Source organism: Hypanus sabinus, chromosome 29, assembly GCF_030144855.1.
Source record: "Hypanus sabinus isolate sHypSab1 chromosome 29, sHypSab1.hap1, whole genome shotgun sequence".
Taxonomy (NCBI): Eukaryota; Metazoa; Chordata; class Chondrichthyes; order Myliobatiformes; family Dasyatidae; genus Hypanus; species Hypanus sabinus.
Genome location: NC_082734.1, coordinates 10,317,439 through 10,345,349, shown reverse-complemented (window position 1 = coordinate 10,345,349; position 27,911 = coordinate 10,317,439). Strand labels below are relative to the sequence as shown.

The window sequence follows — 27,911 nt, the reverse complement described above, 5'->3', positions numbered from 1 at the left end:
TCCATATGGTAACATAAACAAATATATATTGCAAATGCTTTTTTTCAAACAGTGCCTGTAACACAGCTACTTTTAAATATACATACGTATCGGTAACACACAAATTACGTTGCGTATACTTTTTTACTGAACAGTGCACGAACAACATTCCAATATCTCCTAACGACTGGTAAAAAAATCTATATATATACTGCAGCCTACCAGGAAAAGTTATTGATCGCCTTCTTCATCTTCCTCCTGCGCAATAAAACCATCAAAGTCCTCTTCTTCAGTGTCCGAATTGAATAACCTCAGGATCTCGTCACTCACTTCAGTCTCTTCGTTGTCGCTCTCACTTGAGCGCACGCGGTCCTCTTCATCATGCAGCAGTCCAGCCTTTCGAAACCCGCTGGTGATGGTGACACGGCTCCACGCATTTAGGATCCACTGGCAGACTTGAGTTAAAGATGCTCTTCGCATGCGTCCTGTTTTGGTAAAGGATTTCTCGCCGCTCGTCATCCAAGCCTCCCACTCAACGCGCAGCGCCACTTTAAATGCCTGGTTCACGCTGATGTCCAGTGGCTGCAAATACTTCGTGGTGCCCCCAGGAATCACAGCTGGAATTGAGTTTGTACTCTTGATGGCAGCTTTCACTGAACTTTCATTGTCAGCCGCTTAAAAATCACCATCGGTGGAAGCTTTAGTCCGGATGCTGTGCAGCTCAGAACACAAGTAAAATGCGTTCTCTCATGGCCACTTGTTTTTCAGTGTGATGGACGAGTCACCTTTTTTATTAACAGTCCGAGTGAGAGGCAGGTCAAACGTCAAAGGTACTTCATCCATATTTATGATATCATCTGGCCCAATGGAATTCTCCGCTGTCTTTGTTTGAGTGAATGTGCGGAAGTTAGCAAGTTTTTCCTCGTGGTCAGGAGGGAGTTGCTGACACAGAGTCATACGTACCCTGACGGACAGGCCTTTTCGTCTCATAAATCTAAAACACCACGATGGCCCACCTCTAAAATCTTCGATTTTCATTTTGGTGGCGATTGCTTTAGCCTTCAGTCTGATCTGCACGGTGGAAACACCACAGCCGCCTGCTCTCTGTGTGTTAACCCAGTCTTCAAGAAAGTTTTCAAGTTCGGGCCATCTGCTATGATTACCTCTGAAAGCTTTTGTCGTCTTTTTGCATTGACTCAGTTCTTCACGCTGGCGTCTCCACCGTCTCAACATCGATTCATTTATGCCAAGATTATGTGCAGCAGCTCGATTTCCTTCTTCAACCGCCAGATTGATCGCCTTTAACTTAAAAGCTGCATCATATGCTTTTCTTCGAGTGTTTTCCATGTTGATGAGGGTGAGTACAAATGACTGATTTACAATGATTTAATTGTGAAAGTGCGCTTGATTTATCGTACAATTTCATTGGACCTCTGTGAACTACTCATCAATTTTATTGGTCTACTGTTACGAGGCAAAATGTTTTTGGCGGCATGAAAAAAAACATGCATTAGCCTCACCGTAGTATAGGCCGCAGTGTTCAAAGCGTGGGAAAAAAGTAGCGGCTTATAGTCCGGAATTTACGGCACATATGTTGAAAAGATTTTTTTTAATGTGCAAAAGCAGAAATACTGTATATTTAAAAAAGTGAGGTCGTGTCCAAAGCTTCAATGTCCATTTAGGAATTGGATAGCAGAGGGGAAGAAGCTGTTCCTGAATCACTGAGTGTGTCCCTTCAGGCTTCTGATGGTTAACTGGCCACTGCGTAGGTTAATGACAGAAAGAATTGAAAAGGGTGATGAGAGAGAATTAGATGCTGAGATGCAGGGAAGTACAAAGTAGTGGAATGGAATGCAATATTTGCCTTTCTCATCGCCATTATAAATGTATAGACACAATGTCCATTTTATTGGGTATACCTGCTCATTAATACCATTATCTTTTCAGCCAATCATGTGGCAGTAACTCAATGCATAAAAGCACACAGACATGGTCAACCGGTTCAGTTGTTGTTCACACTAAAAGGGATCTGAGTGACTTTGGTCGTGAAATGATTGTTGGTGCCAGATGGGTGGTCTGAGTATTTCAGAAACTGCTGATCTTCTGGGATTTCCACACACAATGGTTTCTAGAGCTTACAGAGGGTTGGGCAAGAAAGAAAAAACATCCAGTGAGCATCTCTGAACACACAACACATCGAACCTTGAATTGGATGGGCTACAGCAGCATGAACATGCACTCAGTGGCCACTTTATTGGGTACAGAAGGTAACTAATTTTATAGCCACTGAACGTACAGTAGATACAACCTGATGATGACAACCTGCTAAACGTTCATGATATTTCCTGTTCATATTTTTAATTGACAAGATTTTAATAATTGAATAAATTGCTTAGTCAGCAGTCTCAGTGAATGAAATAAATATATGCCACAAAAAAGGGTGGTGAGTTTGGTCTGAAAGGGTGGTGAGTTTGGAAGAGCTTAGCTATTTGTTAAGACTTGTCTATCCCCCAAGGAAATTTATAGCAAATGTCAAGGTTTTGGGGATGAAAACATTAAATTAAATAATCTATGGGTAAGACAGAAACTAAGAAGAAAGAAGCAAGAGTTTATCCTTCAAGACAATAATCTTCCACACTCTTGCTCCCTCTCTGCCGTCTGTCCTGTTGAGAATTTCCAGCATTTGCTGAGTGATCCTTTATTTCAGCTTTCCTGCATCTGCCATATTTTATTTCAGAAGTTTGGTTTCATTCTTCAACTACAACACACCTTGAAAAAGACCCCGCCTACAGGGCTACGTGATTGGCCACTCCGATGATCCGCGCCCACTGATTGGCTGCAGTACTTGTCAGCTGGCATCAGGAGGAAGAGCTGAAGTCTTTTTTTGCCAAACCTGTTTCCTCACGTCAGCAAGGTGAGAAGGAGAGAGAGAGAGAGAGAACCAGAGAGAGGCAGCAGGCGACATGGCTGACTCCCAGTTGATATGTTTGGATGATAATCATGTTAATGTTAGCATTAATGACAAGAATCCACAATTTTTTTACTGTGAATCACAGCGGCTGGCTTTGGGGGAACTGCTGGAATCCAGGGCAGCAGATTTCAGCAAAATTATCAAGAAAAAAGGCATGAAGGAGTTTTTATCTTTTAAGGAAGTAAAGAAAATTTCCAAGAATTGGGAAAAGTATAACGTGGACAAAACAGACTCTCCACAAGGTAAGGGAACAGAGGGTGATGGCTCCCTCACCTACTGGCCAGAAAAGAGTGACATTCCCATTCCCGAGCTGGACTTGGGCTGGACGGAGTATGTGGCCTATCGAGGGATCACTAGGGCCATCGTCTATATGCATCCCCCCAAGAACAATGAGCCTTTCATCAAGGAAATCGTGCGGAAGATGATCCAGGAGTCCAGCAAGGTGAGTAAGGTGTAGGGGGCTCGCTCCGGAGGAACTCACGTTTAGTAGTGCCTTGGGCTGATCTCTGACAAGCTTGTTGAAGTCCCGTTGTAGTTGGTAAGTGTGAAGGAAGATCTCACAATCAGCACATGATGATGGTTGAGGTAATCTCTCCATGTGGTGTTTGGTGGGGGTGGGCAGTCAACTTTGGCCCACGTGTGGTCAGCTCCTCATTCAATGGCTGACCCAAACATCTTTACATCCATCCATAAGAGCTATGATTTGATGTCCTGACTGGAAGGTGTGATGTTCTCTCTGTCACCTCGCAGTGCTGCACTCCCTTATTAACACTTGCCTGACAGTGCAGCACTCCCTCAGTACTGTCCCACTGACAGTGTGACACTCCCTCAGTACTGTCCCTCTGACAGTGTGACACTCCCTCAGTACTGTCCGTCTGACGGTGTGACACTCCCTCAGTACTGTCCCTCTGACAGTGCAGCACTCCCTCAGTACTGTCCCTCTGACAGTGTGACACTCCCTCAGTACTGTCCCTCTGACGGTGAGACACTCCCTCAGTACTGTCCCTCTGACAGGGTGGCACTCATTCAGTACTGTCCCTCTGACAGTGAGGCACTCCCTCAGTACTGTCCCTCTTTCAGAGTGATACTCCCACGGTACTGTCCCTCTGACAGTGAGACACTCATACAGTACTGTCCCTCTGATAGTTTGACACTCCTTCAGCACTGTCCCTCTGACAGTGTGACACTTCCTCAGTACTGTCCCTCTGACAGTGCGGCACTCCCTCAGTACTGTCTCTCTAATGGTGAGACACTCTCTCAGTACTGTCCCTCTGACAGTGAGGCACTCCCTCAGTACTGTCCCTGTGACAGTGAGACACTCCCTTAGTACTGTCTCTCTGACAGAGTGACACTCACTCAGTACTGTCCCTCTGACAGTGAGACACTCCCTCACTACTGTCTCTCTGACAGAGTGACACTCCTGTACTACTGTCCCTGTGACAGTGAGACACTCCCTCAGTACTGTCCCTCTTTCAGAGTGATACTCCCTCAGTACTGTCCCTCTGACGGTGAGCCTGCCCCTCAGTACTGTCCCTCTGACAGTGAGACTCTCTCTCAGTACTGTCCCTCTGACGGTGAGACACTCCCTCAGTACTGTCCCTCTGACAGTGAGACACTCCCTCAGTACTGTCCCTCTGAAGGTGAGGCACTCCCTCAGTACTGTCTGTCTGACAGTGTGACACTCACTCAGTACTGTCCCTCTGACAGTGTGACACTCCCTCAGTACTGTCCCTCTGACGGTGAGGCTGCCCCTCAGTACTGTCCCTCTGACGGTGAGACACTCCCTCAGTACTGTCCCTCTGATAGTGTGATACTCCCTCTGTACTGTCCCTCTGACGGTGTGACACTCCCTCAGTACTGTCCCTCTGACGGTGAGGCACTCCCTCAGTACCGTCCCTCTGACAGCGAGACTCTCCCTCAGTGCTGTCCCTCTGATAGTGTGACACTCCCTCAGTACTGTCCCTCTGACGGTGTGACACTCCCTCAGTACTGTCCCTCTGATGGTGTGACACTCCCTCAGTACTGTCCCTCTGATGGTGAGACACTCACTCAGTACTGTCCCTCTTTCAGAGTGACACTCCTTCTGTACTGTCCCTCTTTCAGAGTGATACTCCCTCAGTACTGTCCCTCTGACGGTGAGCCTGCCCCTCAGTACTGTCCCTCTGACAGTGAGACTCTCTCTCAGTACTGTCCCTCTGACGGTGAGGCACTCCCTCGGTACTGTCCCTCTGACAGTGTGACACTCCCTCAGTACTGTCCCTCTGACAGTGTGACACTCCCTCAGTACTGTCCCTCTGATAGTGAGACACTCCCTCAATACTGTCCCCCTGACAGTGAGGCACTCCCTCGGTACTGTCCCTCTGACAGTGTGACACTCCCTCAGTACTGTCCCTCTGACGGTGAGGCTGCCCCTCAGTACTGTCCCTCTGACGGTGAGACACTCCCTCAGTACTGTCCCTCTGACAGTGTGATACTCCCTCTGTACTGTCCCTCTGACGGTGTGACACTCCCTCAGTACTGTCCCTCTGACGGTGAGGCACTCCCTCAGTTCCGTCCCTCTGACAGTGAGACACTCCCTCAGTACCGTCCCTCTGACAGTGAGACACTCCCTCAGTACTGTCTCTCTGACAGTGAGACACTCACTCAGTACTGTCCCTCTGACAGAGTGACACTCACTCAGTGCTGTCCCTCTGACAGTGAGACACTCACTCAGTACTGTCCCTCTGATAGTGTGACACTCCCTCAGTACTGTCCCTCTGACAGTGTGACACTCCCTCAGTACTGTCCCTCTGACGGTGAGACACTCCCTCAGTACCGTCCCTCTGACAGCGAGACTCTCCCTCAGTGCTGTCCCTCTGATAGTGTGACACTCCCTCAGTACTGTCCCTCTGACGGTGTGACACTCCCTCAGTACTGTCCCTCTGATGGTGTGACACTCCCTCAGTACTGTCCCTCTGATGGTGAGACACTCACTCAGTACTGTCCCTCTTTCAGAGTGATACTCCCTCAGTACTGTCCCTCTGACGGTGAGCCTGCCCCTCAGTACTGTCCCTCTGACAGTGAGACTCTCTCTCAGTACTGTCCCTCTGACGGTGAGACACTCCCTCAGTACTGTCCCTCTGACAGTGAGACACTCCCTCAGTACTGTCCCTCTGAAGGTGAGGCACTCCCTCAGTACTGTCTGTCTGACAGTGTGACACTCCCTCAGTACTGTCCCTCTGACGGTGAGGCTGCCCCTCAGTACTGTCCCTCTGACAGTGAGACACTCCCTCAGTACTGTCCCTCTGACAGTGAGACACTCCCTCAGTACTGTCCCTCTGATAGTGAGACACTCCCTCAATACTGTCCCCCTGACAGTGAGGCACTCCCTCGGTACTGTCCCTCTGACAGTGTGACACTCCCTCAGTACTGTCCCTCTGACGGTGAGGCTGCCCCTCAGTACTGTCCCTCTGACAGTGAGACACTCCCTCAGTACTGTCCCTCTGATAGTGTGATACTCCCTCTGTACTGTCCCTCTGACGGTGTGACACTCCCTCAGTACTGTCCCTCTGACGGTGAGGCACTCCCTCAGTTCCGTCCCTCTGACAGTGAGACACTCCCTCAGTACTGTCCGTCTGACAGTGTGACACTCCCTCAGTACTGTCCCTCTGACGGTGTGGCACTCCCTCAGTACTGTCCTTCTGACAGTGAGGCTGCCCCTCAGTACTGTCCACCTCCCCCCCCACCATTCTGCACTCCATCACTACTACCACTCGGATGTATCAGCCAATTTTTTAACGTATTTTTGAATCTGTGCTCTTCCAATTCTGAGGTAAGGCGGAACCAGTGCTGAGAGTGGACTGGAAACGCAGGGAGGATTGTGATGTCGCTTACAATAAGGCAGTTTCCCGATGCCAAGCCATTTTCCCGTGTGGGATGTCATACTCATGCTTTATCTCATTAGGTTTTTTAAGGCACCGAGGTTTCATTTATGGTGTGTTTATGGTGGTTTCACAGGTTCTTTATTACAGTTTTTAAAGTTCAGCAAGACTTTGCAACCTCCTGCACAATTACAAGGCAGAGCTTCTGCTTCAAGGCCTAAATCTCAGGCCTGCCTCCCTAATCCATACTTGTTTGTATGTCTGTCTCCACATTTAATAAAAGCTTAATTCCCAACTTTTTAAAAAATCTAATTCAACGTTTTCAGATCTCCCACAGTGGTTCACAATTGGTGTAGTGCGGATTTCTGGCTTGGAGTAATAGAGTTCTGCAGAATAATCCAGTGAAACTGATATGTATCTTAAAAATCCCACCAAACCAGTTTGTGAATTAGTTCTGCGTTTGGAGTAATTTAGCTGCCAGGAATATTGTAGGAGTTTTATAAACTGGTTCTTTCGGGAAGGAAATGTGTCATTTTAACATCTTCTTGGCCAATTTATGACTTGTTACTGTGCACTGGCCCAGCGAGCCCCTCAAACAAGTTTATGAATGTAGCCTGACATCTTCTCAGGGTTACCAGGGCCTGGGTCATAAAACTCCCCGTGACACTACATCCGAAGAATAAACAGGATTAAGAAAAAAGGTGTCCAGAATTAATATATAAAGCATCTCCTTGTGCTAAATGAAATGGGCTATTTTCTCTAGATATATGCAACAAGACACAGATATGTTTACATACCTATGAAAGTACTGATGAAAATCGTCATGGCTACCTTCTTGCGATCTCTTTTAGGTGACACCTTAAACTTTCTGTACTGTAACATCCTGATTGATCCTCGGCCTGTGGAGATAAGAGATAGCAATTTCATAAGAATTCCCCTGAAGTCAGAAGCTAATGTCACCATTGACTTTTTCGACTTGTCGGGTTTGGGTCACACCTGCTTTCGTAGGCCTAGGCCTCAGGTTAGCTCTGGAGGAATGAAAGCAGGTAAAGAAGCCAGCTGGTGGTGTAGTGGCATCAGCACCGGACTTTGAGGCAAAAGGTCCCGTGTTTGAATCCGGCCAAAACCCTTGCACGCTTTCCATGTGTGCTGGGAGCATCGGACTCGGCCTCCTAAAAAAAACAGACAAAATGCTGAAAAAACAGCAAAAATGCCACCCAGGGTGTGAGAACAACGACGTATAAAAAAAATAGCAAGAACAGTAAGCCTATCAAGCCTGCTCCACCATTCAACATCTACCCCATGCATCCAACTCCTTTTCTGTGTCCGTTCCCTTGAGCCTTCGATTCAGAATCAAAATCAGGTTTAAGGTTTACTGGCAAATGTTGTGAAACATTGCAATACATAATAGTAAAAGGTCTAAATTACAGTAACTATATATAGTTAAAAAGTTAAATTAACTAAGCGCTGTAAAAAGAGGGGAAAAAGCAGTGAGGTAGTGTAACACAGAAAATGTTGGAGGAACTCGGCAGGCCAGGCAGCATCTATGGAAAAGAGTAAACAGTCGACGTTTCGGGCCGAGACTCTTCATCAGGACTGGAAAAAAGATGAGGGGTCAGAGTAAGAAAGTAGGGGGAGGGGAGGAAGAACCCCAAGGTGAAAGGTGAAACCCGGAAGGGAGGGGGAGGGGTGAAGTAAAGAGCTGGGAAGTTGATTGATGAAGGAGATAGAGGGCTGGAAATGGGGAATCTGATTGGAGAGGACAGAAGGCCACGGAGGAGAAGGGGGAGGAGCACCAGAGGGAGGTGATGGACAGGTAAGCAGATAAGGTGAGAGCGGGAAATGGGAATGGGAATGGTGAAGGGGGAGCATTACCGGAAGTTCGAGAAATCGATGTTCATGCCATCAGGTTGGAGGCCACCCTGGTGGAATATATGGAGTCCTGATGAAGGGTCTTGGCTCGAAACGTCGACTGTTTACTCTTTTCCATCGATGCTGCCTGGCCTGCTGAGTTCCCCCAGCATTTTGTGATTTCCAACATCAGCAGGTTTTCTCTCGTTCATGAGGTAGAGTTCATGGGTTCAATGTTTCTTCAGGGATCTGAAGCGAGAGGGGAAGAAGCTGTAAATCGTGGACTGTGTACCTTCAGTCTCCTGTATCCAGGAGGGCTTAGAGTTTGCAGATTTTGTTTCTTTTTCTTTTCCGGTAGGGGGGAAGATTGATGTCTATCTTTCAACTACCTCTACGGCTTTCTGTAGTTTATGGCTAATTGGAGAAGGCAGATCTCAGAGTTGTATTCTGTGTACACACTTTGATAATAAAATGAACCTTTGAACCTTTAAATGGGCATATTAATATGTAGAGAATGGAGGGTTATGGATTTGGGCAGGCAGAAAGGACTAGTTTAGTTTGGCATTAGAATGGTTTGGTACAACACTGTGAGCTGAAGGGCCTGTTCATGTGTTCTCTGAGAGAATTATCTTATCAATAGACAACCTTCTTCTAATGATGGCTCTCAGAGCAACCCCATCCGTTCTCCACTGTACAGTACTTCTTTGTAACTCCAATCTCTGTCACAACCCCACCCGCCTCCCTTCTGTCCTCACCAGAGTAATCTATTAATCCGCTAAGGCGCACGCACCTGGGAGGAAACTGGAGTCGCTGGGGAAACCTGCGCAATTAGAGAGAGAATGTGAAAACTTCACGCAGACAGCACCCGAGGTCAGGATTGAACCCTTGAGGCAGTGGCATTAATTGCAGCTATGGACCAGCTGGGGCCTAATGAGGAAGAATTAGGAGGTTATCCCCATTCTCGTAGCGCTGTGGACTTGGAGGTAATTTGATGTGGCTGAAACAAATCAAGAGCGATCGTTTTAAGCGCTGGGACAAATTGGAAATGTTGGATTGGAATTGGAATGAATGAATGAATGATCGAATTGAAAATATCCTCAAAATGGACCGCCCAGTCCCCTTTTTTTTTGGTTTTAGGTTAGTTTAGTGTTTTTTTTTCTTTCTCCATAATAGAAATTTTGAGTCTTATTTTTTCTATGAATTGTTAAGAGGAGTTGTGGTTCTTTTTTTTTATGCAGTTCAATATTATACTACACATGATTTTGACAGTGTATATTCTTTTTTTTGCTTGTACTTCTATTGAAATATGTATTTGAGATAACTTCTCCTCTGACTTGAGTGTATCCTTATTCTTTTAAATCAATTAAAAAAAGATTGAAAGTGAAATGGAATTGTTGGGTACAGGCCTGATTGAAGAGGTGGGTCTCGGGTCCCAGAGTGTGTCGAAGCAACTGAACCCAATGCTTAGACGCTATGTCAATTCAAAAAGGTCAGGGTGTCAGGGCCTAAGGTGAAGGACGGGCTGTTCTGCTCTGCATTGAACTAAGGGTCTGTGGACTTCAGTTCAGAATGCTACTTGCTTGCATAATGAAGCAGCTGAAATTGACGAGCTCTGCATGGGTGCAAAACGCAGCACCAATGCAGTCGTCAATGAAATTGAGTAAGAGTGGGGATGCAGTGCTGGGATAGGTTTGGGACGAGGACTGCTCTACATAGCCAATGAAAGGGCGAGCATAACTGGGCCTCGTGGTTGCCAGAGAGTACACTTCTGGTTTGGAGAAAGTGGGAGGATCGGAACGAGAAGCTGTTGAAGGGTTAAGCACCAGTTCTGCCGGGCAGAGGAGGGTGGGGGTGGGGGTGGGGAACTGGTTGGGACAGTTTTCCAGAAAGTAAAGGAGAGCCCTCAGGCCTTCCTGATGGTTGAGGAGAAATGAACAGGGACTGGGTGTCCATATTGAAATTGAGCCGATCTGGGCCAGGAAATTGAACTCGGCAAAGTGCTGAGGGAACTCAGCAGGTCAGGCAGCATCTACGGAGGGAAATAAACAGTTGGCATTTTGTTTGCGTGGCTCAAGATTTACAGCATCTGCAGGTTCTCTTGGGTCTGGGAACAGAAAGCTGTCAAAGTGTTGAATTGGTACATCACTGAAGTGACGTGGTGGTTTAGCAGTTACCACAACGACATTACGGTGCCAGCGATCCGGGTTCAGTTGTGCCCCATCTATAAAGAATCTGTACGCTCTCCCCATGACGGCATGGGTTTCCTCCAGCTGCTCCGGTTTCCGCCCACATTCCAGAGGCTTACGGGGTAGTAGGTTAATTGGTCACATGGGCACAATTTAGCGGCACAGGTTCGTCGTGCAGGAGAGGCCCTTTACCGTGTTGTATCCCTGAATAACGTAAAATAGATAATAAAATATACATAACCAGAATCAGGTTTAATAGTAGGCAGCCATCGATCCCAGGGAATCATGGGTTTGCACCTCTGGTGGATTGTGTCCTCTCCAGGGCAAAAGCCTGGGTGGGAAGATTTGAAGAGCTGGCTGTTGCCCATGCAGTGGGCTCCCAGTCTCCACGTCACTGATATTGTCCAAGGGAAGGGCAATTGCTGATACAGCTTGGCACGAGTGTCGTCACAGAGGTCGCCAGAGTGAAGTTGTAAGCAACATCGAACTGCCTTAGGGACCCCGGCTCTGGATTTGTCCTCAGGGTTTACTCCCGAAGCCTTTCCCATGAGTGGGTGCGGGCGCAAGGCAGCGGAGGTTTAAAATCAGAGTTTTCCTTCTCCCAGGCGGGCTGCCGTCCAAGGCTGACGAGCTGCACCCGCCCCGAATCAGGTTTCATCTCACCGGTATATGTTGTATATATTTTGTGGCAGCATACGATAATAGAGAGGATAAATAAGTAAATCAATTACAGAAGTATATATGTGTATATTAAATAGTTAAATTAAACATAGTGCAAAAAACAGAAATTATTTTTAAAAAGTTAGATAGTGCTCATGGGTTCAATGTCCATTTAGGAATCGGATGGCAGAGGGGAAGAAGTTGTTCCTGAATCGTTGAGTGTGGGCCTTCAGGCTCCTGACAGTAACAATGAGAAGAGGGCATGACCTGGTTGATGGGGGTCCCTAATGATGAATGCTGCTTTTCTAAGGCACCGCTCCCTGAAGATGACTTCGATTCTACAGAGGCGAGCACCCAAGGTGGAGCTGACTAATTTTACAACTTTCTTTCGCTCCTTTCGATCCACTGTGGTAGCAACCCAGTCCCCTCCTCCCATACCAGACAGTGACGCAGCCTTTCGGAATGTCCTCTGCAGTACATCTGTAGAATTTTTTCGGATGTTTCAAGTGACAAGCCGGATATCCTCAAATTCCTAATGAAATATGGCTGCTGTCCTGCCTTCTTTCTAGCTGTATCGATATGTTGGGACCAGGCTAGATCCTCAGAGATCTTGAAACCCAGGAACTTAAGATTGCTCACTCTCTCCACTTCTGTGAGGATTGGTTTGTATTTCCTCGTCTTACCCTTTCTGAAGCCCGCTGCAGTCCACAGGTCTTACTGACGTTGAGTGCAAGGTTGTTGCTGCGACACCACTCAACTAACTGGTGTATCTCGCTCCCGTACACCCTTTCATCTCCATTGGAGACTCTGCCAACAATGGTTGCATCATCAGCAGATTTATAGGTGGCATTTGAGTCACACATCCCTGAGGTATGCCCGTGCTGATCGTCAGCGAGGAGGAGATATTATCACCAATCCTCACAGATGGTGGTTTTCTGGTTAAGAAGTCAAGGATCCAACTATAGAGGGAAATAGAGACGCCCAGGTTTTGTAGCTTATCAAAGTGGGAAAGATGTTGTTAAACACTGAGCTATAGTCAACGAACAGCATCCTGACATAAGTGTTTGTATTGTTTAGGTAATCTAAGGCCACCTGAAGAGCTATTGAGATTGCATCTACTGTAAACCTATTGGGGTGATATATAAAAGTAATCATGCACTGAAGCGCCTTGAAAAACTTTGATTTGATGTATTCCATACAGATTATTTCGTCACACCACTGCGCTAAGGTAGTATTAGGGAAAACAAAAACAGTTTACCACAAGACTATAAGACATTGGAGCAGAATTCGGCCATTTGGCCCATCGAGTCTGCTCCGTTATTTCCTCATGCTGATCCATTTTCTCCTCAGCCCCAAACTGCTGCCCTCTCCCCATAACCCTTCATGCCCTGACTAATCAAGAATCTATCAACCTCTGCCTTAAATATACCCAATGACTCGGCCTGCACAGCCACCTGAGACAACTAATTCCACAGATTCACCATTCTCTCAGCTAAAATTCCTCCCCACCTCCATTCTAAATGGACGTCCATCTATTCCGAGGTTGTCTTTGACTCCCCCACCATCGGAAACAAGCTCTCAAAGTCCACCCACTGAAGCCTTTCAACACCCGATAGGTTTGAAAGGAGTTTCTTTCAGTGCTCCAGTGAATACAGGCCCAGAGCCATTAAACACTCCTCATATGATAAGCCCTTCAATCCTGGAATCGTTACAGCCAAAGAGAAAATGGAGTGTACACAGGCAATAAGTGCAAGGCCATGACAAGGTAGACAGTGAGGTCAGGAGTCCATTTATTACAGTAGGGATCCATTCATTCATCTTACAACAGCCGGAAAGAACCTGTCCTTGAGCCTGGCTCTATGCACTTTCAGACCTCTGTCATTTTTGCCTGATGTGAGGGGAGCAGAAAATGTCTGGGGTGAGTGGGGTCGGATTATGTTAGCTGCGTTACGGAGGCAGTGGGAAGCGTAGGCAGCGGTGGAGAGCGTGCGATGTGTCACGGTTGTAGGTGGGGAGGAATTGGACCAGGGTTGGGGACAAGGGGTGGTTGATGGGACTACCCCTTAAGTATTCAGCACTGGAACTTGATCTGTGCGATGCCAAGTTCTGCTTGCTGCTGGGAGGTTGCTTTTCTCAATCTCTGTGAAATGTGGTTTGGAATATCTCCCACTGAGGTACCCCTCCCAAGCTCTTTAAGTTTTGCAAACAGTTTGTTCCCTCACAAAAATAGGAATAGGCATCCGTTAGGCTCGTGAGACCATGGATTTGCGCCTTGGAAGATTTTCCAGGGCACAGGCCTGAGCAGGGTTGTATGGGAGACTGGCAGTTGCCCAAGCTGCAGGCTTTCCCCCCCTCCACGCCACCGATGTTGTCCAAGGGAAGGGCACTAGGACCCAAGCAGCTTGGCACCGGTGTCATCACAGAGCAATGTGTTGTTAAGTGTCTTGCTCAAGGACACAACGCGCTGCCTCAGCTGAGGCTCGAACCAGTGACCTTCAGATCACTAGACCGATGCCTTATCCACTAGGCCATGCGCCAACACCTCACAAAATTTACACACTCACAATGGTCAGGTGTTCACTAAACCATTAGCAATTTCAAATTAAAATATGATTACTGTTATTAACAGATCATTCAAGACCAGGGGAGGCCCACCATTCGTGGAACTCCCCCACTGTGCCCATTGAGACTGAAGCCTTCTTCCCCAAGGCCACCTGAGCAACGACCTAACCCTGGAAGACCGGCAGGCAGGTGGCTCGGGCTGAGCCCCTGACTGCCCGCTGCCTGGACCAGTGCAATGCCCTCTCGGCTAGGCCTACCAGGAGATTCCCCCAAGTGACCCAGCCCCTCTGCACCGGGTGGCCATTGATCAGGAGCACAAGGTTGATCAATGGTCAAAACTTGAGGAGAATGCACCGTGACACACTAATGCAGGAAGCATGCACAGTTGCAAGACACCCCAAGAGCTAAGGGCACCCATGCACTGAGGGGGTATCGTGGCTAAACAAAGGACCCCCCCATCCCTCCACACAACATTAAACCCTGACACTGACATCCTATCACCAACGTACAAACACCACCCACCCCTCACTCCCCATAACTGCACTCTCAACTCTCCCTTCCCTCCCTTCCTCAAGACTTATCACCCCCTACCCCTGCCAGCTTTTGACGGACCTCTTTACCTAGAGAGCTGTTGGTGACAGGTGACTAGTGCTTTGGGTCTCATTTCTGCAGCTTTGCACTTGGCTTCTAGTGTTCAAAATACATTTATTATCAAAGTTTTTGTGAATCAACAATCCCTGAGATTCATTCTCTTGAGAGGCATTCACAGTAGAACAAAGAAATACAATAGAATCAAACTAAACACAAGGACTGACAAACAGCTAGCGTGCTAAAGAAGACCAACTGTGCAAATTACAGTTTATTGTGCCACAATCCATTCATGGGTACATTGTGAACACGAGATTTTGCAGATGCTGGAAATCTTGAGCAACACACATACACACACAAAATGCTGGAGGAACTCAACAAGTTGAGTGAGCAGTCAATGTTTCAGACCTTTCATCATCAGGATATTTTGACTCTGTGGTTAAGAAGGCACATGGCCTTTATCAATCGTGGGATTGAGTTTAATAGCTGAGAGGTAATGTTGCAGCTATATAGGATCCTGGTCAGACCCCACTTGGAGTACTGTGTTCAGTTCTGGTCACCTCACTACAGGAAGGATGTGGAAGCCATAGAAAGGGTGCAGAGGAGATTTACAAGGATGTTGCCTGGATTGGGGAGCATGCCTTATGAGAACAGGTTGTGTGAACTTGGCCTTTTCTCCTTGGAGTGGCGGAGGATAAGAGGTGACCTGATAGAGGCATACAAGATGATGAGAGGCATTGATCATGTGGATAGTCAGAAGCTTTTTCCCAGGGCTGAAATGGTTGCCACAAGAGGACACAGGTTTAAGGAGCTGGGGAGCAGGTACAGAGGAATGTCAGGGAGTTTTTACTCAGAGTGGTGAGTGTGTGGAATGAGCTTCCGGCAATGGTGGTGTAGGCGGATATAGCTCTTTTAAGAGACTCCTGGATAGGTACATGGAGCTTAGAAAAATAGAGGGATATGGGTAACCCTAGATAACTTCTGAAGTAAGTGCATGTTTGATACAGCTTTGTGGGCTGAAGGGCCTGTACCGTGCTGTAGGTTTTCTATGTTTCTGTTTTTTGGTCCTGTTGAAGGATCTGAGTCCGACCGTTGACTGTTTATTCCCTCCTGCTGATTCGCTTGAATTCCTCTAGCGTTTTGTGTGTATTGCTTGTGGGGACATTGTCGAGTCTGGGAGCTTGCTGTACAGAATTTGCCCATCTTGCTCCATTAGTTACTTTTGGAATTACACTTTGTTGCCTTTAGAATGCCCTTAAACTGCAAAAGGCACAATTGAAATCCAAGTGGTCCTTCCAGTAAGGCAACACTCCACCTACAAGTCTACTGGGGTCGTCTATCGTGTCTGGTGCTCCCAATGTGGTCTCCTCTACATTGGTGAGACCCTTCGCAAATTGGGGGACCGCTACATCGAGCACCTCTGCACCATCTGCAACAAGCCAAACATTTTAAATCCGATTCCCACTCCCGTTCCGACATATCAGTCCAGGGCCTCCTCTTGTATCAAGATGAGGCCACCCTCAGGGAGGAGGAGCAACACCTTATATTCTGTTTTGGTACCCTCAAACCCAATGACAAGATCTCTCCTTCTGGTAACCACATTTCCTCACCCCCTATTCCCCAGTCTGACCTTTCACTTCTCACTTGCCTATTTCTGCCCCCTGGGTCCCCTCCTCCTTTCCTTTATCCAATGGTCCACTCTCCTCTCCTATCAGATTCCCTCTTTTCCAGGCTTTGACATTTCCCACCCCGCTGGCTTCACCTACTACCTTCCAGCTAGCCTCTTCCCCTCCCCCCTCCCGCCTTTATATTCTGGTACCTTCTCAGTTCTGAAGGGAGGGGGAAGATGCCAGAATAAAAAGGCAGACGGGAGGCGCTAGCTAGAAGGTGATTGGCTCAAAACGTTGACTATCGATTTGTTTCCTGCCTGACCTGCTGAGTTCCTCCAGTGTTTTGTGTGCGTTGCTCCTGTTAATCATGCCAGGGTTTATTGTTTATAGTTCTATTTGACACTGAGCTCTCTGTGCCAAAGTCCAGGTCACTGGCATGGCAGCTCCTTTCACTAGGTACAAAATCCTTCCTGTAGCAGAGTCGTAAACGGAAGGGATTCTGTCGGTGCTGGAGATCTTGAGCAACAGACACAAAATGTGGGAGGAACTCGGCAAGTTAGGCAACATCTATGGAGGGGAATAAACAGTCGATGTTTCTTCTTGTGAAGAGATCCTTCTTCAGCCCTTGCCTCTTTCATCTATCTCTTCCCAGCTTCACACTTCATCCCACGTTCCCTCTCACCTATCACCTGCCAGCTTGTACTCCTTCCCCTCTCCCCATCTCCTTATCCTGGCTTCTTTTTTTTATTATTACGTGCAATCATCAGAAATGCTGATCTCTGATAGGCCAGTCAGCTGGTTCACTGCTGCTCAGCGACAGAACACAAAAAAATCATATGTACAATTAAGAAACATTAAAAAATAATAGAAATACTGGAGTCATGCAAAGAGATTGAAGGATAAGGTTGCCGGGTGACAAAAGGTGGCAGGTACACTTGGAACTAAAAACTGATCCCTACCAGGAGAAAACGGCACCTGATCTTTCCACACTGTTCTCCAGCAGTTTAAGGACCCCTTCCTTTCCGGTCCTGATGAAGGGTCTCGGCCTGAAGAGTTAACTGTTTACCCTTCTCCACTGATGCTGCCTGGCCTGCTGAGCTCGTGTGTGTGTGTGTGTGTGCGTGCGTGCGTGCGTGTGTGTGTGTGTGTGTGTGTGTGTGTGTGTGTGTGTGTGTGTGTGTGTGTGTGTATGTGTGTGTGTGTGTGTGTGTGTGTGTGTGTGTGGGGTACCCTTTGTGTTTGCGCCAGCCGTTCATTAATTCACTCTTCCTGCTTCAATTTGCCCCTTGAAAAAATGAAAAGGTATGACATCAGGGGAACCTGGGGGTGGCTAGTGGTAGAGATGATGGGGATGGGAGATGTCATCAGGAGTACGCTTGGCAAACAAGTCCCTTGGTGGATAGCACTCACTGCAAATCCTGGACACAACTTCAGAATGAATGGACGTTTGGGGTGACTGATGAACTGCCTAATCAGATGGGCTGTTTCATCCAGCTTGGGGCTCAGTTTCTTGAGAAGTTACTCACATTACATCCATCCAGGACGTGGAGTCTTGATCTATGCTCGTAGATTTTATTTATCTATGAGGTGACACAGAAATTCTGGCCCTTTGGGCCACGCCACCTCAGCGATCCCAATTTAACCCTAATCTAATCACAGGACAACTTACAATGACTAATCAGCCTACCCAGCAGGTCTTTGGACTGTGTGAGGAACCCGGAGCTCCCGGGGAAAACCCATGCAGGAGGATGACGTCAGAATCAAGCTCCAAACTCCGGTGCCCTGAGCCCAACAGATGGCAGAAAGTCTTTGGTACCAGGAAGTGAGTCACTCTCCACAGAATACTGGGCCTCTGACCTGTTCTGGTAACTGTATGTATTTTTATAACCATTCCATGAGGAACTGTGACCCCCCCCCCCCCCCGCCGCCCCGGGGTAACAAACACGGGGACTCAGTGACTGAAAGTCAGGGGTAGGTGGTTAGAATCTCCCTCTTGTTGAAGATGTGCTTTGCCCAGGACTTCAGTGCTAGGGATATTACTTATGACCCGTCAGTGCCTGATTGTTCACAGTTCAAAGTAAAATTTATTATTGAAGTATGTATATGTCACCATAAACTACTATTGATTTATTTATTCATTGAGATACAGCACAGAATAGGCCTTTCCAGCCCTTTGAAACTCACTGCCCAGCAACCCTTGATTTAATCCTAGCCTAATCACAGGACAACCTACAATGACCCACTGACTGGTACGACTTTTAGACTGTGTGAGGAAACCCACACGGACACGGGGAGAACATGCAAACTCCTCACAGGCAGCGGCGGGAATTTCTTTCGGGGATTTACGGAAAATAAAGAGGTACAATAGAATTTGTGAAAAACTACACGAGACTGTGAAAGACTGGCAATCAATCTAGAACAGAAGACAAATTAAAAATAATACCCAGAACATGAGTTATAAAGAGTCCGTGAAAGTGAATCTATAGGTCGTAGAATCAGTTCAGGGTTGCGGTGAGTGAAATTATCCATGATGGTTCAGGAGCCTGATGGTTGAGGGGTAATAACTGTTCCTGATTCTGGTGGTGTGGGACCTATGGCTTCTGTACTTCCTGCCCTACGGTAGTAGTGGGAAAAAATCATGGCCTGGGCGGTGGGGGTCCTTGATGATTTCTTGTAGCAGTGCTCCTTGTAGATGTGCTGAATGGTGGGGAGAGCTTCTCCTGTGATGGACTGGGCCATATCGCCACTTTTTATAATTGATTTTTGTTCTTGGAACTAACAAACTAAAATAAGAACTTCTGTGGATTAAAGTTGTCCTGGAGCCCCTGTAGGAGAGGTAGTGGAGGGAGTACCTCCCTGATGGCACATTCCCATGGGAGGTACATTTAAAGCCATGTTGAGTCGGATATTTGAAGTGCACATTATCTGAAGGAGTGTGAGCAGCAAGAGGGGAAACTGAGGTGAGGAGGAGAAGGCTTATCATACTTGAGCTCCTGGTCCCCACCACATCCACCCAGCTGCACTTTAACCCTCTGTGAACTGCAGAGCTTCTTGGTAAATCCATCACACTGCCAACTGCCCTCCAGGAAACTCTGGAATGTCGGAAGCGGCCCCACAAGTGGGAGCTGAACAGGCACAAGTCTGCAAAACCTGAAACATGAGAGATTTTGCTGGAAGTTTACAGCATCACACACAAATGCTGGAGGAGCTCAGCAAGTCAGGTAGCATCTATGGAGGAGAATAAACAGTTGATGTTTTGGCTATTTATTCCCCTCCATAGATGCTGCCTGACTTGTAGAGTTCTTCCAGCATTTTGTCAAGGGGCAAGGATCAACACTATTCGCCCAGTACGTTTATATGGGTTAGGAATTTGCTGTGGTGTGTTGGTGTGACATGCAACAAAAATCAAAATTCAACAATTATGAAGAATGAAGAATTATATAAAAAATTAACTTAGAAATTAAAGTATGGAAATGGAATAAAATGTGCATAAATAAATACCAGCATGCTTCTTATAATCAGGATTATAGAAAGCTGGTTAAAGTATTTACTGTACAGTGTGGTGACTGCAGTAATAGATAGAGGGGTGTGGGGAGATTAACTATTATGGTCAATCAGATGAACTGCCTGGGGGAAAGAACTTTTAAGATGACGCAAAGTTTTTGTTTTAATAGCCCTATAGGTCAGCTGGGTAGCGCAGTAACATCAGCGCCGGACTCCGGAGCGACGGTTCCCGGGTTCGAATCCAGTCAGGCCGCTCCCGAACACGCTTTCCATCCGTGCCGAGTTGAGTGTCGAGCTCGCAACTCGGCCTCGTATTTTAAAAAAACTGCGCTGTGAGAGGGACGTGGGGGACCGCTCACAGAATCTTTCCCCCAAGGCAACCACTTGAAAAAACAGAAGTGGTCGCTGAGGTTCTGGCAAAGTATGGCACACACAAAAAAAACAGTGCTTTACAGAAGGGAGCTTTTGGAAAAGGGAGTTTTCAGGATGGGTCAGGTCCAATGATTTTTTTCCCTGACAACTTCTTTGTCCTGGACACCTACAAGTACTGCAGTGGTGGAAGACTGCAGCCAACTACCCTTTCTGCTAACTTGACCGTTCAAAGACTCAAAGTGCATTTATTATCAAATTACATACACAGAATACAGCTCTGGGATTTACCCTCCTGCAGGCGGCCCCTAAACAGAGAAGCACCATGGAACCGTTCAGGAAAAAGTTAAACACCCAACGCACGAAAATTGCACAAGTGGCAAACAGAACACTGCAGTTTTCTCATATCGTGAGAGGACACTGCAGCAAATCAGACCGTAATGGCTGATGTCAGGGTGCTCTCTAGGACGGCAGCATAGAATTGCACTGTTTGCTCTGGGGAAGATAGAATTTTATTGTGGGTGTTGGTCTATAATATCGGAATCAGGTTTATTATCACGAACGGGCGTTGAGGAACATTGTTGCTTTGCAGTGCAGTGCAAGACATACGGGTTAGTACAAGTTACAATAAACAAATAGACGGTTCAAGAGAGAATTAGAAGGTAGTTTCCATGGGTTCATGAACCATTCAGAAAGCCGATAGCAGAGGAGAAGAAATCAGTGCTTTCCTGGGCTTCCAGTCAGGTACAGGTACCGATTTTAACCAGCGTTTCGATGGCAAACTCTGCCATCTTCATCGGGGATGATGCCTGGGCATGGCTAGTCCGGTGGCATTTATACCCCCATCGTCCATCCCTCCTGATTGGTTTAGTCCTCATCCAATCAGGTTTCTGCTGTTACACCTTGTTTAAAGTCGAATTCCTGTTCTTACTTACAGTGAGACCCTCGTCCTTGTTGAAATTCTTTTCCTCTAGCTTTATTTCCTTCCTTCACCAGGCGGTCCCAAAAAACCATTGGCACGGCATGGTAATTTTGTGCCGTTGAACTCAATCCAGTGGCTATTGCAAGTGCAATGTTCTGCTCCAGGTAACCCAACCTGGAGTGTTCCTTGATGGCGGTTTCCACCGTGTGCCCCATCTGGACGATCTACGCTGCTCTGCATTCATAGGGAATCCTGTAAACCACCAGCCATCCCGAGTCCCTAGTCACCTTTAACCCACATAAGCTGTGATTTCTCAATGGTCATAGGATTGAATTCTTCAGCACAAAACTACTGCACCGCGCCAGTGGGTTTTGGGACCACCTGGTGAAGGAAGCCATTGAAATAAAACTAGAAAAAAAGAACTTTAACAAAGACAAAGGTCTCGCTCTCAGTAAGAACAGGAATTTGATAGTAAGCAAGGTGGGATGGCGGAAATCTGATTGGATGAGGACTAACCAATCAGGAGGGATGGATGATGGGGGTATAAACACCACCAGACTAGTCATGCCTAGACATCATCCTTGGTGAAGAGGGCAGAGTTTGCCATCGAAACATCGGTTAAAATTGATACTTGTACCTGGTTGGAAGCCCAGGAAGAAGCTGTTCCTAAAAAGTTGAGTGTGAATCTTCAGGCTCCTGAACTGAATTGAATTGACTTTATTTCTTATATCCTTTGCATACATGAGGAGTAAAAATCTTTACGTTACATCTCCATCTAAATGTGCAATGTGAAATCATAGTAATTTATAATAAATAGAACAGTCAATGTAACATAGAAATACACTCAGATCAGCAGGAGTTAGTCAGTCTGATGGCCTGGTGGAAGAAGCTGTCCCAGAGCCTGTAGGTCCTGGCTTTCATGCTGCGGTACCGTTTTCCGGATAGTAGCAGCTGGAATAGATTGTGGTTGGGGTGACTTGGGTCCCCACTGATCCCTTGGGCCCTTTTACCACACCTGTCTTTGAAAATGTCCTGAATAGTGGGGAGTTCACATCTACAGATGCGCTGGGCTGTCCGCACCACTCTCTGCAGAGTCCTGCAATTGAGGGAAGTACAGTTCCCATACCAGGCAGTGAAGCAGCCAATCAGGATGCTCTCAATTGTGCCTCTGTAGAAAGTTCTTAGGATTTGGGGGCCCATACCAAACTTCTCCAGTTGTCTGAGGTGAAAGAGGCGCTGTTGTGCCTTTTTCACCACACAAGCTGGTGTGTACAGACCACGTGAGGTCCTCGGTGATGTGGATGCTGAGGATACTTAAAGCTGTTCACCCCCTCAACCCCAGATCCTGCACCTCCTCCCTGATGGTAGGAATGAAAAAGAGGCCAATGCCCTGGGCAGTGGGGGGTCCTTAATGACGGATGCCACTTTCCTGAGGCACAGTGGTGTAGTGGTTAGCATGACGCTGTGTTACAGCTCGAGGTGTCCCTAAGTTTGGAGTTCAATTCCAATCTGCGCAACGCCCTGAGCTCTAACAGTGTCTCTGTCTCTTCCTTGTGTCTTTCTTCCGGGTTCCCGGTTTCCTCCTATAGTCCAAAGGTCAATTGTTCGTAGTATATTGTCCCGTGATTAGGCCAGGGTTAATTGGGTTGGTCAGGTGTGTTGGGGCAGCATGGCCTAAGGCCATGAGGCCTACTCCATGCTACATCGCTAAAACTAAAATTTAAACAATAAATTAAAATATCGACAGTGGGGACGACAGTTTCACAGGAAAGTGTGATAATTCAGCCCAAATATATTGTTCTTGTTTAGATCTGAGCCTCTACTGCCTTTAGATCCAAGCCTCTACAGTGCACTACATAGAGACAGAAATAGCCACTCATCTCCTTCCTTCCTTCCTCAGCTCTCCCACCCCCTTTCCTCCATGTGCTTTGGGTTTATGAGTTCAAGCTGTTGAACTTCTGCCCAATAAGAGGGTGCAGAGGAGATTTACCAGGATGCCGCCTGAACTAGAGAGCTTTGTCTCATGATTACAGACGGTGCAAGCCAAGGATTTTCCTCTTTGGAGCAAAGGAAGTTGAAACGTGACTTGACAGAGGTGAATCAGATGATACGAGGCATTGACTGAGTGGATAGCCGGAGATGTTTTTCCAGGGCGTAAATTGGGGGGGGGGGATCATTTCAAGGTGATTGGAGGGAAGTATGGAGGGGGGGAATATCTGAGATAAAATTTTTACACAAAGAGTTGGCATAGGCGGAATGCCTTGCCAGCAGTGGTGACAGAGGCAGATGCTTTAGGGACATTTAAGAGTCTCTTAGATAGGCACTTTGGGCTTCTAACATTTTCCTGGCATTCATTCTTTGGGGTTTTTCTTCTGTTTTGTGGATGTCTGTGGAGAGTAAGAATGTCAGGTTGTATATTGTATACATTCTTTGATATTAACTGGAACCATTGAACGTGGATGATAGAAAAATGGAGGGACATGTAGGAGGGAAGGGTTAGATAGATCTAAAAGTGGCCGAATAGGTCAATATCGTGGGCTGATGACCCCACACTTTGCTGTATTGTTCTAAGTTCTAAGAGAGGGGAGAAGAGAGAATGACTGGAGTGGGAGTGAGTTGGCTGCTTTCCTGAGGCAGCGGGAAATGGGGATGGAAGGGTGGCTAGTTTTCATGACTTGCTGGGCCTTATCTTCAACTCTCTGCAGCTCCTTGCGGTCTCAAGCGGATGACGAGGGTCCGTAATGATGGATGCCACCTTTTGAGGCACCACCGGGGTAGTATAGTGTGAAGCTATACAGCTGTACTGTCCCTTGGACAACATCGGTGGCATGGAGAGGGGAAGACTTGTAGCTTGGGCAACTGCCGGTCTCCCACTAAAAAGAAAACCCTGCCTAGGCTTGTGCCCTGGAAACTTTCCAAGGCGAAAATCCATGGTCTATCGAGATTGTCCATCCCATGATGTTGCTGCAGAGGATGCTTTTCATGGTGCTTCGATAAAAATTGGTCAAGGGTCAATGGGGACATACCAAATTTGCACAGCCTTCTGAGAAAGTAGGAGCACAGTTGCGCTTTCTTTGTTGTTGTGTCTATGCGGTTGGACCAGGACAAAATTGTTGGTGATGTTTACACCAAGGAACTTTAAGCTCTCAGCCTTCTCCACCTCAGCCCCAATGATGCAGTGTATGAGGTGGGTGGATGGTGGGAGGGGTGGGGGAGGTTTGGAAATGTTTGGAAGGGGGTCGGATTTTCTGCTCAGTCTGGGCCGCTGTGAGTTGGTGCCGTTCCCTCTTGGAACAGGTGATTGCGGTGGTGATGGACGACTTCACGGACCGGAACATACTCATGGACCTTCTGGAGGCTAGTTACCGGCGCAGGGTGGCAGTCTACGTCGTGCTGGACCAGGGTAACCTGAAGTACTTCCTGGAGATGTGCCGTGGGTTGGAGCTGAATGAGCTGAAGATTCGAGTGAGTGGCAAATGAGGGGCGGGGTTTGATGGGGAGGGGCGGTGTATGGAGATGGGAGAGCGTGAAGGAGGAGCAAGGAGGGATTGGGGGGAGGGGGAGTTTAGAGGGGGAGTGGTGGAGGGTGAGAAAGGGAATGATGGGGAGGGAGGTGAGCAGGGAGAGTGATTGAGAGTGGTGTAAGGAGAGGGTGGGAGATAAGGGGAATGTGAGGGAGAAGGGTCAAGAGGGATGGGGGAGTGATGAGGCTTGGAATGAGCAGGACATTCCACTCCCTTCCCCCGACACTGACCCTCGGGATTCCCCCTCCGCCACCGACACATCACCTTCTCCTCCCTTGATCACTTCTCTCACCATTTCCCACTCCTGCCACCTTTCCCCAACACACGTTGCGAACTCTCTCCCACAGCTCCTGGGTCTCCTATTCTCAGTCTGGATACTGTATCCCCCAGAATCTCCTGATCGCTTCCCTCCCCAACACCCCACAACCCACCAAGCCTAACAATCCACTTAGTGAAGAGATTATAAGATATAGGAGCAGAGGTAGGCCATTCAGCCCATTGAGTCTACTCTACCAAGGGTACTGGTGAAGACAAGAAATGGGTCAGGCAGAGACATTAGGTGAACCTCCAGGATATGGTGTGTGATCTCCATCCTCATCCCCATGACCTCATCCAATACCAGCAGCATGGACATTGTGACTAATATTGGCATATAATCGTCACACGTACCAAGACACAGAGAAAAGCTACTGTTTTGCATGCCATGGAAACAGATCAGACCATATAGGATTACATCAAAATAGTCAGAAGACAACACCTTAGAAATGAGACTTATGAGAGTGTAATGATTATAATGAGGGGTGGGGTGGAGAGACGTCTCTACCAAAGGAGGGGTAAGGTGCTCCTTCCCTCTGCTAGCCTGGGGTCACCCTTGAGCAAGGTGTAGCATCTCCTTAGCCCCCGATCAGGGTCACATAAAGACATGGGAGTAGCTGGTGCATATCACAAGTCCTGGTTATGCCACCGCTGACACCAGGCGGACAATCTCTGAAGAGTATTGATGACACTCATCTTTGTAAAGACACTGCCCAGAAGAAGGCAATGGCAAACCACTTCTGTAGAAAAATCTTCCAAGAACAATCACGGTCACAAGACCACAATCGCCCACGTCATATTACACGGCACATGATACCCATGATTTTCATAAATTCACTCTCCAAGAACGCCCCACAGCAAAATAGTTTTAACAGATCCTTTCATTACAGTTATTATAAATGAATCTCTGGGTTGTACATGGTAGCATATATGTAGTGTACTTTGAAATATAATTCACTTTGAACTTCGGACATTATTAAAGTTCAGATTTAGATTAATGCATCACAAGTACAATGAAATGCCTCATTTGTGTTGAAAACCAACACACTTAGGGTGTGCCAGGGCCTCCCATAAGCATTGCCACACATTCCGGTGCCAATAGAAGCAACATGTTCAACGTTCAGCAGAACAATGCAGTGGACAATAATCAACAAAGCAGTAGCAACACAGACCCCTTTCTACCCTCCCCACCCCCAACACACACGGCTAGTCTCCCCCCGCAATACATACAGGCAATGCTCCCCTCAACCCACGCAGACGGACAGTCCTCCCACTCCCAACACACACGGACAGTTCCCCCCACCCCCAACACAGACGGACAGTCCTCCCACTCCCAACACACACAGACAGTTCCCCCCACCCCCAACACAGACGGACAGTCCTCCCACTCCCAACACACACGGCTAGTCTCCCCCCCCAATACATACAGGCAATGCTCCCCCCCTCCCCACGCAGACGGACAGTCCTCCCACTCCCAACACACACAGCTAATCTCCCCCCCCAATACATACAGGCAATGCTCCCCCTCCCCACACAGACGGACAGTCCTCCCACTCCCAACACACACCGCTAGTCTCCCCCCCCCAATACAGATGGGCAATGCTCCCCCCACCCCCAACACAGATGGACAGTCCTCCCACTCCCAACACACATGGACAGTTCCCCCCACTCCCAACACACACGGACAGTCCTCCCACTCCCCACGCAGACGGACAGTCCTCCCACTCCCAACACACACGGCTAGTCTCCCCCCCACCAATACATACAGGCAATGCTCCCCCCTCCCCACGCAGACGGACAGTCCTCCCACTCCCAACACACACAGACAGTTCCCCCCACTCCCAACACACACAGACAGTCATCCCCCTCCCCACGCAGATGGACAGTCCTCTCCCTCCCCACGCAGACGGACAGTCCTCCCACTCCCAACACACATGGACAGTTCCCCCCACTCCCAACACACACGGACAGTCCTCCCACTCCCCACGCAGACGGACAGTCCTCCCACTCCCAACACACACGGCTAGTCTCCCCCCCCCAATACATACAGGCAATGCTCCCCCCTCCCCACGTAGACGGACAGTCCTCCCACTCCCAACACACACGGACAGTCCTCCCACTCCCAACACACACAGACAGTCATCCCCCTCCCCACGCAGACGGACAGTCCTCCCCCTCCCCACGCAGACGGACAGTCCTCCCACTCCCAACACACATGGACAGTCCTCCCACCCCCAACACACAGACGGACAGTCCTCCCACTCCCAACACACACGGTCCGGCCTCTGGGCCTCAAAGCTTCAGCCATTGGCCTCCCGATCAACCTTCGGGCTTCGATCTTTGGTACTGGCCCCTCTGGACCAGTCAGCAATAGGGTTCCGAGCTCCGGGTGTGCTGACTGACCAGCTCTGCTCACACAGACATCCATTCCTCGGGGGGGAGGCTGCCATCGTAGGGCAGCTCGACGGCCATGGAAGTCTTTTGTCACCTGGCAGGTCCCTTGAATCTCATTTCTAGGCTGCTTTCTCTTTTAACTGCTTCTGCATACAATGCCCTGTCTGAGTGCCAAGCAAAAACGGAGGCTTTACACCGTATCCTGGTCCATATTTCACATGGAGAAAACAAAGCAATAAGCACAATGCCCAAACATTGCTGCCATTTCGAAGTCTTCCACGGGCAAATTGCCCTCACTGAAGGAGAACCTGAGGTGAAGCTGCTGGGAGGGAGGAGGGTCGGCCGGGCCTGTGGAACTCAATCCCAGTGAGTGTGAGGAGGCAGTGGGGCAGGGGTGGGCGGTCGGACCCTGCTGTCACCCCAATGTCTTGTCTCCCACCGTAGAACGTACGAGTTCGTTCCATTGCTGGCATCGGCCTCTACTTGGTGGCAGGACACGTGTTGGGCTCGTTAAATCAGAAGTTTATGATCGTGGACGGCGATAAAGCCCTTTCGGGGTCTTACAGGTAAAAGAAAAGGCTGGGTCTCAACCCTACCCCAGACGCTTCCCTCCGTC

The 27,911-nt window shown here is 48.0% G+C and overlaps 1 protein-coding gene across 1 annotated transcript in view; it reads left to right on the top strand.

Annotated features, from left to right (window-relative positions):
* The first annotated feature begins 2,904 nt into the window (after nucleotides 1–2,904).
* The window catches only part of LOC132382964 (protein FAM83F-like), a 36,779-nt gene continuing 11,772 nt past the window's right edge, over nucleotides 2,905–27,911 (top strand). The window contains exons 1-3 of the mRNA XM_059953581.1: nucleotides 2,905–3,392; nucleotides 24,360–24,527; nucleotides 27,740–27,861. Of these exons, the coding sequence (XP_059809564.1) occupies nucleotides 2,943–3,392; nucleotides 24,360–24,527; nucleotides 27,740–27,861 (740 nt within the window). The 5' untranslated portion in view covers nucleotides 2,905–2,942. The remainder of the gene's footprint in view (nucleotides 3,393–24,359; nucleotides 24,528–27,739; nucleotides 27,862–27,911) is intronic.